This window comes from Aythya marila, assembly GCF_965140915.1.
Source record: "Aythya marila genome assembly, chromosome: 2".
NCBI lineage: Eukaryota > Metazoa > Chordata > Aves > Anseriformes > Anatidae > Aythya > Aythya marila.
The window spans coordinates 72,998,039-73,019,681 of record NC_139043.1 but is presented as its reverse complement, the minus strand read 5'-3'; the positions used below and the strand labels follow the sequence as shown (position 1 = coordinate 73,019,681).

Here is a 21,643-nt window from a genome sequence, read left to right as displayed (position 1 = left end):
AGTTTCAGAAGATATATAGCAATTGATGTTTCTCTTTGTTTCTGTGTTGGAGTTTGGCCTGTGATATAAACTGTGATGTTATGCAGATTCTTAGGAGAGTCTTGAATGAGGGATGTTTGGTGTTCTTTTGGTACGTGTACACCATGTATGGTGCTGGTAGGTTTCTACACCAACATTACTGGAGAAAATGTCTTTGAGCTCTCTTACTGGCCTAGTTTCAGACAGAGTTAAATAATCAAGTTTGTTTGCTACTCTTTTCTCTTTGTAGCATCTTCCTATCCCCCAGGACATGTTGTACCTTTTAGGAGATTTTATCAAAAAGGAAACTGATAGTTAAGAAAATTATTAAAAATAAATAAATCATTTTATGTTGATTAATCTAACAGGTTATAAAAACACTGAAAGGAGTTCACACCTTTTATGGTCACAGTTCTGTAGTTCATTTATGTAGTTCATAGTGTAAAGGACACTATGTTAATTGTCCTTTACAATAGATACCAAGGAAAATATGTGTGTAAAGGGGGTGTTCTGCAACAACACCACCACAAACAACAAAAGCAATAATGGCAAAATAATAAGGATTAATTACTTTTTCAACTGACCAAATTTCAGAAAAACAAATAAGGAATACAGAGATTTTCCAGTTCAAAAGTGTTTGTTTGTCTACTCCTTTGATGGTAAGTTGCTGAAGATAAATATATTTTGCTTATAGAGAAGGTAAACTTTCTTAAATACTGGTGTGAAGTAAATTCCAGAGTTAATTTCTGTGTTATATGATGAGCAGCAAAAAAAAAAGGGCTGTGAAAACCTAAGTCCTGCATTAGGTAATTTGGATTTTGAATGAAGGCATCCAATGGAAGATGCAGTTTCCTTTTGGATTCTCTTGGGAGTATAAATATGTTCATAGGTTTGATTATTTGTCAGCTTTCCATATGAAGTAATGTCCCATTTTCATAGATATGTATTAGCACATAAAGGTTCTGTACTTTAGTTTGGCTAGAAAATGTCCAAGCTGTTTTTTTTGTTTGTTTGTTTGTTTGTTTTTTGTCCCCTTCCCCCTCAGAACATTATCAACTTTATGTTCCTGAATCAGCTCAAGTTGGATCAGCAGTTGGCAAAATTAAGGCAAATGATGCAGACACTGGCTCAAATGCAGACATGAAGTACACAATTATAAATGGTGATGGTGCTGGAGTGTTCTCCATATCCACTGACAAAGAAACACGGGAAGGAATTCTTTCTCTGAAGAAGGTAAGCAATAGACATTGAAAGTTCCCAATGTAGATCATTAAAAATGTTATGATGAATGCTGTAATATTTGTCTTACTGTGTAAACCTATTGAAGTTTCTCCACACACTGGTTCCTGAGATAGAACCATAGAGTCATTTAGGTTGGAAAAGACCCTTCAGATCATCAGGTCCAACCATCACCTAACATTACAAGTCCACCACTAAACGACATCCCTAAGCACTGCATCCACTCGTCTCTTAAATACCTCCAGGGATAGCGATTCCACCGCCTCCCTGGACAGCCTGTTCCAATGCCTAACTGCTCTCTCTGAGAAGAAATTCTTTCCATATCCAATCTAAAACCTCCCTGGAACAACTTGAGGACGTTTCCTCACATCCTATTAAAACTTTGCAGAGAAGGCAGAGAGAAAACCAAAAAAAGACAGAAACATATCTTTTGTGCTTTTTTCAATGGTCACATCTAATATTTATAATAAACTAAACCTTACTGAATTGTTTATTAAAAGGTTTTCTTTTCTTTTTCTGATATTTTACTCACTCAATTTCTTTGAAAGAACTGAAATTTGGCTGAAAGTTATACTGTTGTTCCTGAATGAACAACAGAAAATATAGAAAGTAGAAAATTTACCTGTGGGAATGAATGTGTAGTTAGGTTTTCATAGACTTTTATTCCTTGAATTTCTTGCTAGCTGTCATCTACAGGGTCAAATATCATGCACTGTATAATACGAACACTAACATACTTATAAAGACTCAAAACTTAACTTGGTTGAGCCATTACACAGTTACTACAGTTACCATTTATATGAATTCCCTACGTTTATACCAGTCTATTTAAGCTACTAATTATAAAGTGTTGCCATTTAAGTTCATTCTTAACTGAATTCCATACACAAATCTAATTCTACAGACAATTTTGTCTGTCTATTAATTCTTCTGAAATGAGTTCATAGCAAATGTTTCTTGAAAAAAATCTGTCAACTTATGCTAATATTCTATGGATAGATTAAAATTCACTTTTATAATAACCCAGGGAGTTGGGTTAGTATATTTAAGCAATTTTTTTTTTTTTTCAAAACCTTTCCAACAAAAGGAGAAATCCTTTATTGATTTGCTTTGCTTTTACATGAACTAACAAACATCAATTAGTAATTTCCACATGGCTTTATTGTTACTGACTTTTTAGGCATCAGTCTTGCTTTAAGAAATGACATGTGCTTTAAAAAATGATGTAAGTGAATTTGCATTCATGTTTAGTTAACATGTATCCTGCACCTGACTGAAACTAGGAGGAATGAAAACCAGAATTGCTGAAAGAGGGAATGTGAGACAAGAGAATGCAAACAAAAACATAATAAAGAATGTGTTGGTTTTTGTTTTTTGTGTGTGTTTGTGTGTGTGTGTGTGTGTTTTTTTCCACCTGAATAAATATGTATGTATGGAAAGCTTTATTTAAAATTTTAAAACAGATTTTGTTTTAAAAAAGGAAATGTGATTTTCATAATTTATAATGATTTAAAAAGTCATTCCTATCTTCCCAGTATCATTAAAAACTTTAATTCTATGTATTTCATAAAGGTGGGTTAATATCCCCCTTTTCCAACCATGTAAAAATAAACTCTGTCTTTTCTCTGCCAGTGAAGTTACTTCCTGGTGGCTTTGATGGAGGTGATGCCATAATCTCTTATTGTTTCCTCAAAATGAGCATTATTCTCTGTTTAAAAGTTCACCATGACTACTGTTCATTAAATACAATGTACACTTATATTAAGAACATGAAGAGGAAAGGAAGAATTGTCAACAAAACAAGGAAGTCCATACATCAAATGTATAAAATCACATTTATTAGTGTTCTTGGCAGACAAAATGGTTTGAGATAAATTTTCACTGTGTTTGAAATATGACAGAATGGTTTGTTCTCTTTCTATTACTTCTTTGGAAGAATGCATGGTAGGCACATCAGAAAAGTCAGAAGTAGCTGTTATTGTGTCTGAATATCTGAAGTCTTTCTGAAGACTGTCAGAAACCTTTTTAAAGCTTCTCTTTTTGAGGTTCTTATACAAAAATCAAACTTCTTAGTGCATCCATGCTAGGCTGATTAACATACTTTCAAAGTCTACAAATTGAAGGTACATTTCTATTTTCAATGTAAGCTGATCACAAACTCCCTATAATTTCCGTCTTTCTTTCTTTCTTTCTGCCCTTTGAAGCCACCCTTTCATTCGTAAAGATCCTTCTACACAGGGTAGATTACAAACTATCATGCAGGATTTCCTCTTTGCCTAATTCAGTTCCTTGTTTGATTGGGAGACTAGAGGAAAAGTGAACAAAATACCACAGTGAAAGCCATAACTTCCCTGGATTCTTCAGAGAATGACTGGTCAGCATGTTGCCCCATGTTGTGACTTCAGGGAAGAACTTTAGTGATGTCAAGATGTGATGTCTAGAACTTTACTGATGTCAAGTCTTCAAATATATTTCAATTCCTAGGAAAAATTGACTGAAAAATCTGTGTCTCTTCCATTTTGTATAATGAGGCTGCAAATGTTCGGGTAACAGCTATTCACTTCTCATGAAATTCTCCTATTCCTCATTGGAGTCTGATATTATAAACGGAAATTGCAGTACAATGAATAGCAGTTCTTTCCAGTTAGTCCTATAGTCTAGTTTACTTAAGCTACATTTAGTATTTTCAGTTATGCATGAAAATCAGAGTAACTGTTGGATACATACAGAAGATATGCAGGTAATAGTCATGGAAAGATATTGTTCTTTGGGAAAATAAGGAACATGAACAATTCTGTCTAGGCCTATCTGAAATCTAAATGTTCTGTTTTCTTTCCAAGAAAGAGTTTATGATCTTCAGCTTTGTTACAATTTTAAGTAAATACATAAATTATTATTTAGATTTCTCTATAAGAGTGGTGCCTCTGTATAGTTCAGAGTGGTGCTATAAGAGTATAGCTATACCTATAAGAGGTAGGTGACTGAAACTCAATGCTGCTGTGAGGTAAATGGAGGAGGTTTTACATGTGTGAATGTCTTTACAAGTCATATTTGAGTATTTAATTCTTCTGAAAAGGGCAAGGGTTCAGAACGGACATAGCCACATCTTTCACTTTGGTTATCTGGAGATAAATCAGTCCTTTCGTGAGGAGTGCTTCACAAAAGTCCTTTTTCTGATGGGGTGGTTGAAATAATTCCTTTGTAAATTCAAATTATTTTGCATTATCATTTTTATGTTAAAACGCTTACCAAATTACACTAGCTTAGGTATTTTAAAACGAGTTTATGATTAATAGATCAAAAAAGAAAACAAACAAACAAAAAAACCAAACAACAACAACAAAACTGCTACTGCTAAAGAGCTCACGTTTCCTGAAATAATAGATGAGTCTGTGAGCAAGTTTCTTAGCATAGCATTAAACAGGTTGTAAATGGGGGCCCAAATTGTTCTTCAAATGTAAAATAAATGTCAGTTTTAATACATAAACAGTGTTTTAAGCAGAAGCCCAGAAAAATACGGTTCTGTAGATACAAGTTGCAACCAGATTTTAAATCTTGAATATTTTATCAGATATAAAATGAAAGAGAGTATAACAACAGGACTTATGAGTTGTTCTATGTGGAATATCAGATCTGACTTGCTTTGCTTGAAAATTTCTTCACTTATCCTCAGGAGAGAAGCAAAATAAAAAATAACACTAACTGTGATCCCCAGTAATAATAATCTGTAGCACAGTATGTGCAGCTTCTCAAAAATTATCTGAAAATAATGTTGTTGGTTTTTTACCTCTGGGTATCACTGTACAGGAGAGTAAGCTCTTTTTCTTCTATGTCCCAGTATCTGCTTCTTTAGTTTGGAGAGGTTATGGGAAGAAAAAGAAAAAAAAAAAAAAAAAAAAAAATGGCCTTAGGCTCTTTGGCTCTTTGAAATATCCTTTTATTTATTTATTTATTTATTTTTCTTTTTTTTTTTTCTTTTTCTTTTTTTTTTTTTTCTGGTTATCTGAATGGATTATTCTTTCATTTTTAGACAAACATATATTTATATATTGGTCACATCCAGTTGAATAACTACACAACTGAAAACAACACTTCAGAGTCTGTGTTATGCTTCATGTGTTTTCTAAGAAATTAATCTTCCTAAACAATCAATCCAATTGTCATCAGTATAAATTTAAGTTCATTTTCCAAAAAGTTATCGTATTTAAAATTTCCCATCCTATTTTAAACTTGTTTAATCTTAGAATATGTATGCTGCAGATCAGTGTAAATTGTTATTAAGCATTTGCCCTGTTCATAGCAGAAATACTACATAAATAAACAAATGACATCTTAACTTACAGAATTACATAGAATATATAATTGTATAGAATATATAGAACTGTATTTATTAAGCATATTTTTGTGTGAATTGATTTAATAGGAGTAGTATTTTTAACTTGGATTTTCACAGTAATAAATTTATCGGGTAATGGTAAATTTCCATGCCTTTAATATTTTTATGTATATATTCAAGAAAGGAAGACAGAGAAAGAGGAAAAAAAAAGTCTCAGGCTAGTAGTGTTAAGAGAATTAATTAGTTTTCCTTCATTGCACAAAGGAGGATTTAAAGAAATATATAGCATAGGTAAATCCTGGCCAACTGTATTGTTTATACATCATCAGTCAAATTTACTGTACATTTTATCTACAAAGTATGCACTGACATTAACAAATCACACATTTAGTACTTCATATTTCTTGCCTTAAGTACTACTTTTCCACTCTTGGAGTGATAGCAAATATGAGATTAGCCTTGGTTGAAGGCTTGAACACTTGTCTTGAGTTTTGTTTAGTCAGGCAGTTAGGTCCACACAGAACAATGTTAATTTTAATGAAGTTCTGTCATACCAGAATCTCTGCCTGTGGGGATTCCAGTGGTGAATCATGATCTTGTGTGGCATTTGAAATTTGAAGATTCTTTTAGTGTTATGGCTATGTTCTGAGACTGTTGGAAACTTACTGGTAGTATATAGCTGTAAAAAATACTTGCTTTGCTAGCATAGTAATAAATATTACTATGTATCCTTTATATCCTTTATATCCTTTCTGGCTGAAACCAGAAATTTGTAACCCAGAAATTTTTATTGAGGTGTTTATTATTATGTATGAGTACTTTTCCTCAAAATAGTGCATTTAAAGTGTAGCAATGTGAAAATTTGAAATCTATTCTATCACTTCCTGGAATGGCATATTTTTTGTGAAACTGATGAAAGATCAGTCAGCTGGTTTTGTATCCTCTCAAGTCTAATTGCTTCCCAGAAATTTTCTGAACTTTATGTAAGTGCAGTCAGACATGGTAAAACAAACAAACAAACAAAAAAAAAAAAAACAGGGATTCTTCTTGCTACTTCTGTACAGACAACTGTGGTCCAAATTTATGAACTTGGCTTTATTTTATGAAAAACCTACGCTGTCAGGCTTTTGTTCTGTTGGCCTTGTCTTAATCACTGCAATCAGACCCTACCATCAGTATAGTACAATTCTGGACTGAGGGACTGGCTCTACATGTAAAGTGTACATCCTGAGATTAGAGAAGCATTCTGAAGGCAGATAGTTCTTCATTTATACATTTATCATTCCGTAGGAGAAAAAAAATATCTGGTCTTTCAGTCTCTCAGGCTATATGTGTTTGACAACACATTGTATAATACAGCCTTTGTCATTGATTATTAGTTTTCAAATCAGTTTTAAGGTATTTAATTTATCTAATAGAACTGGTATTTTTTATAGCCATTTCCTCAAGAAGTGCTAATACAGTATATGGGAAAAGTAACTTCCCACGAAAAAGTCTCATTACACTGTCTATGAAAGGTGTAATTTTTTTTTAATGACAAAGAAGAAAGCAACCCAAAATAGTTGTGGTCCTGTAAATGTGGCCTACAGAAAAAAAAATAAAAATAAAAAAATAAAAAAAAATTTGATTACTTATGTATCTGCTGATGCAACCTTTTAAGTTAAATATCCTTTCAGCCACTTCTACTACATAACTATCTGACATTGAAAGAGTTGAGAGTTGGGTGTTTTGTCTTTTTGTCATATCTTGAATAAGACAGTATAATAGCATCCTAGCATAGAGTTAAAATAGCACATCAAGACAGTAAATTAGCACACAATTGGACTTCTTTCCCATTCTGTTCTGTGAGCTCAGGATGGTTCTAACTATAGTAAGAGCTTGCAGAACTTACTGTTTCACACAAAAAGTTAAGGCTACTGACCAGTTTATGCTCCTGATTTTAATTGTAATTTCGATGTCAGAATCAGAAGGGTCATAGTAACAAATTCATGGCCATAAAACTTAAATTTAAGAGGATGCAACTATGAATTTAGTTTTCATGGACTGCAAGGCAATCATTTTTTTGCTTAGGGAGCCTGAATCATTACAGAGAAGGAAGACAGGTAGAAAACAAGGGAGATAAAATTTTCACATGTGTAAATAGAGAGATAGAAATGGAACTTCTAAGAAAGGAAGTGTCCATGCTGTGTGATACAAGAGCGAGACCATCTTCTACGTAGTAGAGAGGATAGGATTGCTAGGAGGAATCTATTTCTTTTAATAACAGGATAAGGCTAAAGTGGCAATGATACTTCTGGTGGATGGCACAGCTGGGATTTTGCTTGCTATTGGGTTTTATTTGGACATTCAGAGAAGAATGTCATCCATAGAAGGCATATCCTGAGCTACAGACTTTCTTCCCATTTGTGACTGTATAACCCACATGCAGTGAGGCAGTACATAGTAAGACAGGCTGAAGAGTTGTCTCCCTTGTTGTGGCTGGTAAAAAGTTTAGAAGAAAATGGTCTAGACTATAGGCATACATCATGCATATGACTCTTTTTAGAAAAACACCCATTTAGGCTATCCTTACATGTTTAAATTTCTGTCTTGTTTGATAAATGAGTGTATTCATGCAGGGATTTGCCTTTTTCAGTTGGGGATTTAAGAGAATAGATGCTCAAAAAATTTTATCATCCTTGTCACTGTCTATTAAATGTGTTAATTCAAGGTATTAATTTAATTTGGGACATGCTAGTCTACAACTTTTTAAATATTTAGCAATGACCAATAAAATTTGAAGGATGATAAAATTTAGAGATTACATTATCACAGGAGAAGAATCTGTCTTTCAGTTTCACCCCTGAGTTCTTCCAAAAGTGGCACCTTGCCTACAGTTCTTTTGGAGAAAAAAAAAAAGAAAAAAAATCATCTTACTCTTTCTACTTAGAATGTATGCCAGTGACTACCAGAATATCACAGTAACCTGAAGAAATGTAGTTTGCTACCAAATTAAAATGAAAAGATATAGTTAGCTACCAGGCTAAACTGAAGCATGGAATGGTAATGACAAATGATAAATAATGATAAATCTTTTTTTCTGCCAACAGCCACTCAACTATGAAAAAAAGAAATCCTATACACTTAATATAGAAGGAGCAAATACTCACCTTGATTTCCGCTTTTCACACTTGGGACCATTCAAAGACGTAACAATGCTGAAGATCATAGTTGGAGATGTAGATGAACCTCCACTCTTCACTATGCCTTCGTATGTCATGGACGTTTATGAAAATGCGAAGATCGGGACTGCAGTTGGCACAGTAACTGCACAAGATCCTGACACTGCCAGCAGTTTAGTGAGGTATAGTAAGTGCAAGTTATACTGGATTTAATTGAATTCCACCAGCTGAATGTTCACTGAGATCTAGGATGTATGAAATGTGTTTTTGGCCACTTGCCGAGGTGATCGGCTCCTGGGCAGGCGCGTTCTGCAGCGGAGCGGGGGATTGGGCCAGGCAAGGCTAAATTTTCCAGCATTGAACCTACTTGAGGGAGCCGCCAGGACCCGGCAGCCCTCGTGAGGGAGGCTGACGAGGCGTAGGCGGAGACAGCAGCACCCCCTGCCCAGCCGTTCAAAAGCTGCCCCTAGGGAGCGCGGTGACCAGGGCGGGCAAACAGGGCGTGGCGCATCAGAAGGGAATGGCGCGGCAGTTCGCGCAGGCAGGGCGAGCAGGCAGGGCAGAGTGCTCTCCCCCACCCATACGAACACCTCCTTAACGACAGCCTCCCGTTAGCTAGGCTGCAATGGTCTCCACCAGGCACGGTGCGCTCTCCAGGAAGACGGTACACACCCAGACTAACTGCCTGTTCAAAAATGCAGCAGTTCAGGTCACTGGATGCGGGGAGTGCCTGAGCCTGTTACTGCCATCGGTGGGAGGCAGGGACACCGTGTGTGTGAGGTGTGAGCAGGTGGATGACCTGGTCCGCATGGTGGCGGAGCTCAAGGGGGAGGTGGAGAAGTTGAGGGATATCAGGGAGTACGAGCGGGAGATAGACTGGTGGAGTAAGTCCCTGCAGGACCTCAAGGAGAGGTACCGGGGTGAGACACCCCAAATGGGGGTGGACCCCCTGCCCTGCTGCCGTCGGGCAGAGGGAGGGGACCTGGGAGTTGAGGAGGAATGGAGACAGGTCCCTGCTCGACATCGCAGGTGATGCCCTCCCCTTCCAGCCTCACTTTCCCAGGTGCCCTAACACAACAGGTTTGAGGCCCTGGAGCTTGAGAGACCAGTAGCTGAGGAAGAGGTAGCAAGTGTTCCCAGGAGGATGCCTAGGGTGAGGAAGTCGACTCCACGCCTCAGGACTGCCTTCATGAAGACAGAAAGAAGGGTGATCGTTGTGGGCGACTCCCTTCTCAGGGGAACAGAGGGCCCTATTTTTCGGCCTGACCCTACCCGTAGGGAAGTCTTCTGCCTCCCTGGGGCCAGGGTCAGGGACGTTGCCAGGAAGCTTCCAAACCTGGTTTGCCCCTCTGACTATTATCCTCTTTTGATAGTCCAGGCGGGCAGTGATGACATTGAAGAGAGAAGCCTCAAAGCTATCAAACGGGACTTTAGGGGGCTGGGGCGATTAGTGGAGGGAGCGGGAGTACAGGTGGTGTTTTCATCTATCCCTACGGTGGCAGGGAGGGGTACTGACAGGACACGAAAAGCCCACCTGATAAACACGTGGCTCAGAGGCTGGTGCCAGCCAGAAATCTTGTTTTTTTTGACCATGGGGCACTTTACTCGGCACCCGGCCTGATGGCCACAGACGGGTCCCTGTCTCTAAGGGGAAAACGGATCCTGGGCCAGGAGCTGGCGGGGCTCATTGAGAGGGCTTTAAAATAGGTAAGATGGGGGATGGGGCTGAAACAAGGCTTGTTGGGGCTGTGCCAGGGGGAACAATGGCAAGGCCAGGGGATAAGGCGATGGCCCAGCTGAAGTGCATCTACACCAATGTACACAGCATGGGTAACAAACAGGAGGAGCTGAAAGCCATCGTGCAGCAGGCAGGCTACGACTTGGTTGCCATCACGGAGACATGGTAGGACCACTCTCATGACTGGAGTGCTGCAATGCCTGGCTATAAGCTCTTCAGAAGGGACCGGCAGCACAGAAGGGGTGGTGGTGTGGCTCTCTATATTAGAGAATCTTTCGATGTTGTGGAACTCGAGACTGGGAATGACAAGGTTGAGTCCCTTTGGGTTAGGATCGGCGGGAAGGTCAACAAGGCTAGTGTCCTGGTCTTGGTCTGTTATAGACCGCCGAACCAGGATGAGGAGACGGATGAGGAGTTCTACAGGCAGCTGACAGAAGTTGCGAAATCATCGGTGCTTGTTCTCATGGGGGACTTCAACATCCCTGACATATCCTGGAAGCACAACACATCCCTGAGAAAGCAGACCAGGAGGTTTCTGGAGAGCGTGGAAGATAGCTTCCTGATGCAGCTGGTTAGTGAGCCTACCAGGGGTGGTGCCCCGCTAGACCTTCTCTTCACAAACAGAGAAGGACTGGTGGAGGATGTGGTGGTTGGGAGCTGTCTTGGGCAGAGTGACCACGAAATGGTGGAGTTCTTTATTCTTGGCGAGGCCAGGAAGGGGACCAGTAAAACCGCTGTATTGGACTTCTGGAGGGCTGACTTCGAGCTGCTCGGGACACTGGTTGGTAGAGTCCCTTTGGAGGCAGTTCTGAAGGGCAGAGGGGTCCAGGAAGGCTGGGCGCTCTTCAAGAGGGAAATCTTAATGGCGCAGGAGCGGTCTGTCCCCACGTGTCCAAAGATGAGCCAGCATGGAAGAAGACCGGCCTGCCTCAACAGAGAGTTGCAGCTTGATCTTAGGAGAAAAAAGAGGGTTTATAATCTTTGGAAAAAAGGGTGGGCCACTGAGGAGGATGGTTGTTATGAGGCTGTGCAGGGACAAAATTAGAAAGGCCAAAGCTCATCTGGAGCTCAATCTGGCTACTGCCGTTAAAGACAACAAAAAATCTTTTTACAAATACATCAACGCAAAACGGAGGACTAAGGAGAATCTCCATCCTTTACTGGATGCAGGGGAAAACCTTGTTACAAAAGATGAGGAAAAGGCAGAGGTGCTTAAAGTCTTCTTTGTCTCGGTCTTTAGCGGCAATACCAGTTCTTCTCTGGATACCCAGTACCCTGAGCTGGCAGAAGAGGATGGGGAGCAGAATGTGGCCCTCACTATCCACGAAGAAATGTTTGGCGACCTGCTATGGCACTTGGATGTGCACAAGTTGATGGGGCTGGATAGGATCCACCCGAGGGTACTGAGAGAACTGGCGGAGGAGCTGGCCAAGCCGCTTTCCATCATTTATCAACAGTCCTGGCTATCAGGGGAGGTCCCAGTTGACTGGCGGTTAGCAAACGTGACGCCCATCTACAACACAGGCTGGAGGGTAGACCCGGGGAACTATAGGCCTGTCAGTTTGACCTCAGTGCCAGGGAAGCTCATGGAGCAGATTGTCTTGAGAGTCATCACGCATCACTTGCAGGGCAAGCAGGCGATCAGGCCCAGTCAGCATGGGTTTATGAAAGGCAGGTCCTGCTTGACGAACCTGATCTCCTTCTATGACAAAGTGACGCGCTGGGTGGATGAGGGAAAGGCTGTGGATGTGGTCTACCTTGACTTCAGCAAGGCTTTTGACACCATCTCCCACAGCATTCTCCTCAAGAAACTGGCTGCTCATGGCTTGGACTGGCGCACGCTTCGTTGGGTTAGAAACTGGCTGGATAGCCGGGCCCAAAGAGTCGTGGTGAATGGAGTCAAGTCCAGTTGGAGGCCAGTCACTACTGGCGTCCCCCAGGGCTCGGTGCTGGGGCCAGTCCTCTTTAATATCTTCATCGATGATCTGGACGAGGGCATTGAGTGCACCCTCAGTAAGTTTGCAGATGACACCAAGCTATGCGCGTGTCCATCTGCTCGAGGGTAGGAAAGCTCTGCAGGAGGATCTGGATAGGCTGCACCGATGGGCTGAGGTCAACTGCATGAAGTTCAACAAGGCCAAGTGCCGGGTCCTGCACCTGGGGCACAATAACCCCAAGCAGAGCTACAGGCTAGGAGAGGAATGGTTGGAGAGCTGCCAGGCAAAGAAGGATGTGATGGTGGATAGTCGGCTGAATATGAGCCAGCAGTGTGCTCAGGTGGCCAAGGAGGCCAACAGCATCCTGGCTTGTATCAGGAACAGTGTGACCAGCAGGGCTAGGGAGGTGATCGTCCCCCTGTACTCGGCTCTGGTGAGGCCGCACCTCGAGTACTGTGTTCAGTTTTGGGCCCCTCGCTACAAGAAGGGCATCGAGGTGCTTGAGCGAGTCCAGAGAAGGGCGAGGAAGCTGGTGAGGGGTCTGGAGAACAAGTCCTACGAGGAGCGGCTGAGGGAGCTGGGCTTGCTCAGCCTGGAGAAGAGGACGCTCAGGGTGACCTTGTTGCTCTCTACAGGTATCTTAAAGGAGGCTGTAGCGATGTGGGGGTTGGTCTGTTCTCCCACGTGCCTGGTGATAGGATGAGGGGGAATGGGCTTAAGTTGCACCAGGGGAGTTTTAGGTTGGATGTTAGGAAGAACTTCTTTACCGAAAGGGTTGTTAGACATTGGAACAGGCTGCCCAGGGAAGTGTTGGAGTCACCATCCCTGGAGGTCTTTAAAAGACGTTTAGATGTAGAGCTTAGGGATATGGTTTAATGGGGACTGCTAGCGTTAGTTCAGAGGTTGGACTCGATGATCTTGAGGTCTCTTCCAAGCTAGAAATTCTGTGATTCTGTGATTCTGTGAAATGATGTCTTTTAGTACATTCAAGAGAAAAAGAGGTTGGAATAGTGCTGTAATCAGCGTGTCGGGATTAGATTTAATAATATAATCTCAACCTTTCATTGTTTTGCACTGAAATTGTCATTTAGCCATCATTCTCAGCAAAGGTCTGTGTGTATTTCATCCTTTAGCAGCACCTCTCCAAACAACCCACTGAACGAGGACGGTATATGTTATCACATCTTGTGAAATGATGCACTTCAGTGGCCTGCTGCTAGTCAGCATTGTACTACTAGTTGTAAATCAGTTCTGAATCATAATGCTGTTTTCCCCCTGTCCTTCATGCACTATCCTGCTGGCCCTTTGCACACTTCCATCTCTTCAGATATGTCAGGTGCTTGTGCAAGAAAGGAACTGTTTTAGGTACTCCTTTCCTCACAGTGATGCAATATAATTATTGAAAAATTTTAATTGTGTAGGAAGTCATTTTCTAATATGTTTCATTTTTAGTAGGGTAATTAATGAAAAGAATAATGCACCACACTGTTGTTGCTAAGGGTATGTCATGCTAACTCCAATTGCAAGGTCTAGGGCAAATAGAAGTGCTGAGAAGCAAGCTTTTAAAGCATCAGGTGCATCATTTGGAAACAAAACAAAACTGTAACATATTAGGAAGGAAGGATTTTGATATCCTTTTAATGAAATTTATTATTAAGAAAATAATCTCATTAAGGGGGAAAAAAAGAATGAAGAATTCTGTGTTGCTGCTTGGCTGAAATAGTTCATATAACAGCAGAACTGGCTTGGAAATAGGTCATGGTATGAACTAGAGAACTGAAATTAAACTGGTAATACCCCCCACAGCAAGCTTGAAAATGTATGCCAAAAATATGCATATGGATGTTAATCTAACTTCTTCTAAATTTAAGAGCATTTGGATTTAACCTTGACTGCCTTGGAACTAAGATGGGAATTCATTAGCAGTTTAGAAGAAGGTTTTCAGTTACATGTTTTCAGCTGTAATAGGATCCAGTGACATTTTTTACTGGCTTTATTTGCAGGATAAGTAATTTTCTAAACTGACATTCAGTGTGAGAATTTTGTAGAACAATACACAAATATTAGTTTTGAAGGTGATACTGGATTTGAAATGTTTCAGGACAAAAATCTTTATGAATACATGTATGATGCTGTTCCTTTTTGTGACAAAATGGTATAGCCTTTGTGGAAATCATATGAGGGTATATTTTGAAAACAGTATTTCAGAAGCTAATTGGGCATTTTTAGTCTCCCAGCTGAGCTGAAATCTGCTGGGTATGTGTGATAGTCTTGGTAGGGTGAAACAGATTTTGCAGAACAATGAAAGCATCAGTTTTTTATGGTTCTCTTGTGCTAATAGCCTAAGATTCAAAATGCTTAGTGTCAGACAATCAATATATACAATTTCTTAGTGGCAAGTTCTTGGCTTTGAAAAATTGATGCTTTATTATTTATGTCCAAATTGTAACACAAGTTAGAAAATGTCACTAAAAATAGCTGCCAAGTTCCTGTAGTTTTAATAATGCAATTCTGAAACAACAGCTAACACTGTCAGACAGATTAGCAGTTGTGGTAATTTGGAAGTAGAAAGAACAAGTGCAGATTTGACTAGTTCCCCCATAATTCAGCACATCTTTGGCCCTTATGAATTTTGTCAGTACAATGTAAGACAATAATGGTGACAGAAAAGCTGCAGCAGTTTGTACAATGCCTGGGAAGGACAGAAATAGATTTTCTGGGTGTAACAGGCAATAATTTGGATGCAGGGGGACTGGAAAGAAAAATATTTCCAAACATTTTGCTTTTCTTCTTGGCCCTTTTTTTTTTTTTCTTTTTTCCAAACAATGACCAATGCTTGGGGCCATTATACTGTATATACATATATACATTATATAGTATATACATCATATACTATATTATATGGATAATATACATTATCCATATTAGTCAAATAAATGAGGTGAAAAATTGCCCTTACCTTTGTCTGTCCTATTTTTTCCTCATTAGCATTTATTTTTGTACCTTTCCTTCCATCTCTCTCTGTTCCATTGGGGAAAAAAAAAAAGCTAGCAAAATATACTGAATCCTGGGTTTCTGAAAGGAATCAGCCTTCAGTTACATGTCAGGGGGGTTCTGCAAGGCCGTAGCAGCTCATACATCCATGACATATCACTGTATGTCACCAACCCTGGACCAAGCTGTCTGGCTGGTCTGAGTTGGTGCTCAGCTGGAGGCAGGGTGAAGGAGCAGCTCGGAGGAGGTGTTTTCTATCAGAAGAGTGCCTGCAGTGTACTTATGTCTTTCTGTGCTGGTTTGCAAGAGTCTCCTTCACTTTTAAGCCAAAGCCCTGATGAATTTGAAAGGTCATGTCTTTCCTTTATTTCTGCTTAATTCCAAACTCATTATGAAAAAACAAAGTGATTATAGAAATGAAAATAGGAAGATTTAATATGAGAAAGCACAAATCACATAATCTCCACAGAAGATGGCTATAGATAGGACTTGTATAGCTGAAATGCATGGAGTGTTTTCTCAACTGAGTGGCTTGGATGCATTTTCAAATGCTGTGAATCTACAGGACAGCTAGGGAGCAACGATTTGCTTCACAGTTTTTCCTAATCCACTTCTGCATCCTTTCCACTTTATAAGGACGCTCATTGCTATGTGTGAGACCGATAAAGCATTAGGCACACACAATTGCAACCATATCACTTCTTTATTGTCCAGCTGCTAGAAGAGATATGGTGCTGTGATTTATTCACTGTCCAACGAACTAACACTTTATTTTGGTGGACAGAATGATTCTTATAACTAGAATAATGTTGAGAGGAGTAGTTACAGTAATTAACAACGTTGAAGGGAAATCTTTTTAAAAACTAACTATTGAAGCTAAGCCCAAAAAATAAATAACAACCTGTCTCATTATCAGTTATGAAGAGACTGAAGACTTTTTTCTCCTTGTTTCCACACTGCGATTTCATCCCAGTAATTTTGGCTTGCTCCTGAACTGAGCAGTCTTCAGAGGGCACTGACTTGGTGCCAATACTTGTACTGTTGTTTAACTTTTTCAACCCCAGCAGAAGAGCCTCTGTAATAACAAATGTAGCTATTATTGGTTTCTTTTATTCAGACATAATTATCTGGTTGTCTGTTTAACAGACAACCAAGGATTTTTATTTTTATTTTTTGACAGACAACAAAAGGATTTTTCTTTTTAAGTGGATTTTTTTTTCCTCATAAATAGAAATGCATTTTTAGGGAAACTTTTTAAAATGCTATGTCTTGAAATATAAGATTATTATTCTATTGAAATATGAAAAGTAAACTTAATCATAGACAATATAAAAAAGGCAATATAAAACCTCCATAATGCATTAATTTTAAATATTTTTGAGTAGTTTGGAAAACAGTCATTTACTTATAAATTTGTCTTCTAAATCAGTTGAAAACATCATAAATTGTACTTCTTCCACAGGGAACACTCACTCATTGAAACATTTGTGAGAGTATAAACCCTTTTCATTGCATTTTGTCAAAGTACTATACTTCCATGCAGAAATATTTTGGATTTTGAAAAAAATCAGGGGTATATCTTACATAATATCTGACCAGCAAGTATGTGTTGAATGTTTCCAATCCATTTTAAAAGAATAGATAAAGACTAAACTCAATAATTATCATTTTATTTTATATATCATTAATTTTAAATCTCTCCATACTTAGATATGATCTTTTTTTCTTCCTTTAACCATACACAGAAGACTTTTGTGGACACTAGGCGTGGAAAGAGATTTTAATTGGCAGGATGCATATGTGTATTGGGAACAGCCCTAGGCTGCTAATATGGCCTCAGGGCTGCAGTTGTGCCTGTTGAAACCCTGCCATCTTCCTATAGGTGATATTTAGGTGGTGAAAGTCTAGCCACAACAAATGCTCACAATGTTCCTTGGAGCTTTCTGACTGCATCTGCTCTATTTTCAGTGGAAAGTTTTTCAGAAAAAATAACATTGCTGATATTTCCCAAGAGCCCTCCAAGTTAATGGGTCAAAAAAGACCAAAAGCATAGTTTGAAGACCCTGAAACTTCATATTAAATTCATATTAGTTTGATTAGTATCAGGCTGATACTGTCTCATGAGCAACTGAAAGTCCTTCTTAACATTGCATCCTGGTAAGTGTAGTTTGTGAGAAGTAAGTCATACTATTGTGGAAGCACTGTATTAATATATTGCTGTATTAATTATATCTTGCTGTATTAATATATTGAAATTCAAATCATTTTCATGTTAGACCCTAGCCACTCTGTAGCCTACCTTGCTATAATGAATTCTATTAGCTGGAACAGAAATTGATTAGCTATAGGAAAATGAAGTAGTCCTAGTGACTTCCTGAAAAATTAACTTATTTCTTGTATGCACTCTTGACACTGTTGCATAAAAAAGCAGTAAAACACAGAGGAAGAAAAACAAAACAAAACAAACAAACAAACAAACAAAAACATAAAAGTGTACATGGTTTTCTTTTACTGGAAACAAGTTTTTTTACTTCCAGGAAAAGCAGAACAAGCCAACCAACAATGAAACAACAAAAACAAAGTAGGAAACAAAAATAACCCATGTAAAGTCAGAAAAGCTCCCTCCCTCCCTCCCTCCTTCCCTCCTTCCCTCCATCAGACCAGTCATTTTGTGATAAGGTAGGGAAGAACAGAAGTACAGCCTCATCCCTGATTCTGGCTTCTCACTTTTCCTATGACATTGCCTCATAATGGATGATGAATCATAGTGGCTACAATACATGTACTAAAGAGTATAAAATTTTGCTTTTCAGCTTCTTGATATCTAGAAGCTATAATGAATTCAAAGTTGCTTTACCCTAGTTTGATTTAATTTGACAGCCTTTTCTTCCCTTCTTTCAGATAGAATATTGAGAAATTAATGAATGACAGGTACATAGGATTATAACAATGTGATGTAGGAAATTGTTCTTCAAATCCTGCAGCAAGCAAAGGAATTTATTTTAATTTTCGCTGCACTGATAGTAGAAGACAGACATAAGTTCAATACTATTTGTCACCAGACATTTAGAAAGTCTGTTCATTTTCAGGAAATGTTATTTTGCAAGTAATCACCAATGTCAATGAAAGAACATACCAACAGAGTTTAATGTATTCCACTTATTATTTCTTAAAACTGTAAAGAAATAAAGCAGAGGATTTTGTTTATATACTAATTTTTGATGCAAAGTTTGTATTTACAGGAGGCAGAATAAAACCTAAAATTCTGATTCACCCATTCACACAAATTTTAATTATACAGATTCAGCCTATGAAGTGGAGGGAGGTGCTCTCTCAGCTGTGTGAGAGGGGGCTGGGGAGATTTAAAGTGAAAATTGCATTTTAAAATTTATTTTCCTCCTGTCATCTGAGATCAGTATTGGTTTCTATGCCAATCCCCCTCTACTGTCACTAGGAAGAGGCAATATGAATCATGTCCTGCTGGATAATACAAAAAGCACCTTCGCCTGGTTGCATTCACGTGTCTTACTTGTCATTTAGATGTTCTATAAATTAAATAAGGTCAGTTTCTTTTTATAAATCCTGTGCACAGGATGCTTTGTTAGTTGTACTTAGGGCAGCCTGCTGAGATCAGTGTCACTGTATAAAGAGACCATCCCTCCCTCGCATGCCTGAAGAAACATTTGCCTCGGATCCTGCCATCCCTGCACTTGTGGAGGCAAAGGCGGACATCTGTCCTCCTCTCTGCTCAGGCCCCCAAAGCGTCATGCTGCCATAACCCTGTGATCAACACCTACAAAGACACGCTAATATCTTCCCAGGGTATGTGAATGCCTCACAGCTAGCAGAGGGGAGATATACCCTCCTCCGTCTCACTTCCTTCTTCATTTGTTTGTTTTCTGTATTCCTTCAGTATTATTCTTCCACAAGGTCGTCTGTAATTCAAAATAGGAAAAGAATATCCTATTTTGAACAGCTGGAGTTAGAGCAGATATTTTCTCCAATTTCTTCTCTGATTCTGTCTGTCTTCACGGAGAGCAACCATTAGAAAACATTTCCATTCAGCATTGAGGTGGGAGATCTGTTGCCGACTTTTTCCCTGATTTCCCTCAAATTATTTTTGATTCTTGTCAAGCTATGTGTCCCAGACCTCCTACTTTCTCATGCAGTGGTGCTGTTGCCAAAAACAAATTCTCAAAACAAATTTGCCTAACAAAAACGTCCATCTCTCTGTGAAGGAACTGGTAAGTTGTTCTGACAGCTTTTCTCACTAGGAAGCAACCAGTTCAGGATGGTGGTCAAAATCTCCCAGCAGTCAGAGCCACCTCCATCCCTTGCTTAAATCTGTGAGAAAAAAACTGAGAGAACATCCTTATACAGCGACTCTCAGAGCCTGATTTTTCATTCCAGGACATTTATGTTTCTATAACTTCCACTGGCTTCAGAATGCCTACAGTATTTCATAACATTCTTTTATGAAATAAAAGTATTAGTGTTAGTAGTTGGTCTTCATGTCTGAACAATCTCTGTGATGCAGTCTTTTGGTAGGGCCATTCACTTCCAATAAGTAGATATAAATCTATTGATCTTGTTTATATTCATTTTTGTCTTTAGCATGACCTAATAATAATAATAATAATAATAATAATAATAATAATAATAATAATAATAATAATAATAATAATAATAAGCCTGTAGAATACCATTATTTAGCTGGTAAACCTTTGGGAACAAAACATAATTCTAATATAACATCAACTGCACTTTATTTCTTAGCAGCATTGGAACGTGAATGTTAATCTCTCTGAATAAAAATCAACTCTGATATAGCAGTTCTGCCATCAACACATGTACTAAAAATGCAGTTAGACAGTTGTAATCCTCTGAAGAGATTTGTAAAGTCAGGAAAAAAAAGAAAAACCTTTATCTTGCTTTGACTTCTGAATTATGCCTCTGCGGGTGTGGGATGTTCTTAGCCTACATTTGCTGGCAGAGTTAGCTAGGAAAGATGATCAGTGGTTTTAGCACATGTAGACATTGTCAGCTAGAAAAATATGGGCATAGAGAAATATCTCATTTTTTTCAAATGAACAGCATTCCCAGTTTCCAGTGTCCAAGGTGAGCAGTGTGCCAGCAGTGTTCAGGGGATGGGAATGAGAGCAGGAGCAGGAAGCCAACTTCTGTATGAAATGCAAACCAGAAGTGGCTTTGCCTGGAAGCAGCAGTTTGCAGCTTGCAACTCCCCCGCGCCGCCTGGGATCTGCTACCTCACTTTCCTGGGATGAGGAAGGAAGGCTCTGCCACATCTACTGAGCACAGATTTTGGTATGAGAGGTGAGCTGCGAGTCCTGTACAGGAGATGACAAGGTACAGCTGATGGATGTCAGCTGGCAGCCAGTGCCAGGGCTAACTCAGTCGGAGCAGCTTATCGAGTTCCTGCAAGCACGCTGAGAGGGACAGTATTCTCTTCAAAGTTAAGCTATGCCTATATATAATTAAAAAAAAAAAAAAAAAAAAAAAAAAAGGGAAAAGGTGAAGAAGTGGTAAACAGAGGTAAACCTTCTCCGAGCTCTTTTCAAATATATTTCATTTTCACAACTGGAAAGCACAGTTGAAGCACAGTTCTCAGTAGCAGTATTCTGTGGAGCTCTGGAACATCTAATGTCTTCTTAATCTATTAGACACACTGCAGGGAGAAAATTGGTCACCTGCTGTTTTGGCAGACAACTACTGACTTGCACTTCATGATTGCTTTTCTCTCCTGGAGAAGTTTGTTTGAACTGCGGGGAAGTAGACTGTCCCTGGAAGGGAGACAGTGTGGTGCGAGACAGTCATGGCAACAGAATGTCTCCCCACCGCCTCATTTGGCTTCAAGGAGCATGAGCAGTGCTGCTGTCTGGAGGGAGACAGAAGACGAAAGGAAGGCATCAGAATCATGGAGCGTTTCTTATGGCTCTCCAGCTGGCCAAACACAGAGAGTTGCAGCTGATCAGTTCCCTCACTTTTCTTCCTGGTATACCCTTCTCACTCTGTAGTTGTTGCTTACATGTTCTTTTTTTTTGATGTATTTCTGGGGAAAAAAATCTTCATCCTTTGAGTCTGACTATCTTTTTCTGAGGAAAGATACTTTGCTAAAATTTTTAACTAAATGGAACTTCTTATAATGGTATTTGATTTCTAATAGATGGCCTTTAGATGTGACTGATTGGTTTGACAGAGT

The 21,643-nt window shown here is 39.1% G+C and overlaps 1 protein-coding gene across 1 annotated transcript in view; it reads left to right on the top strand.

Moving 5' to 3' along the window:
* CDH18 (cadherin 18) overlaps window positions 1–21,643 on the top strand; it is a 293,987-nt gene that overhangs the window by 225,882 nt on the left and 46,462 nt on the right. Inside the window, exons 6-7 of the mRNA XM_082753298.1 lie at window positions 1,064–1,251; window positions 8,683–8,936. Of these exons, the coding sequence (XP_082609424.1) occupies window positions 1,064–1,251; window positions 8,683–8,936 (442 nt within the window). The remainder of the gene's footprint in view (window positions 1–1,063; window positions 1,252–8,682; window positions 8,937–21,643) is intronic.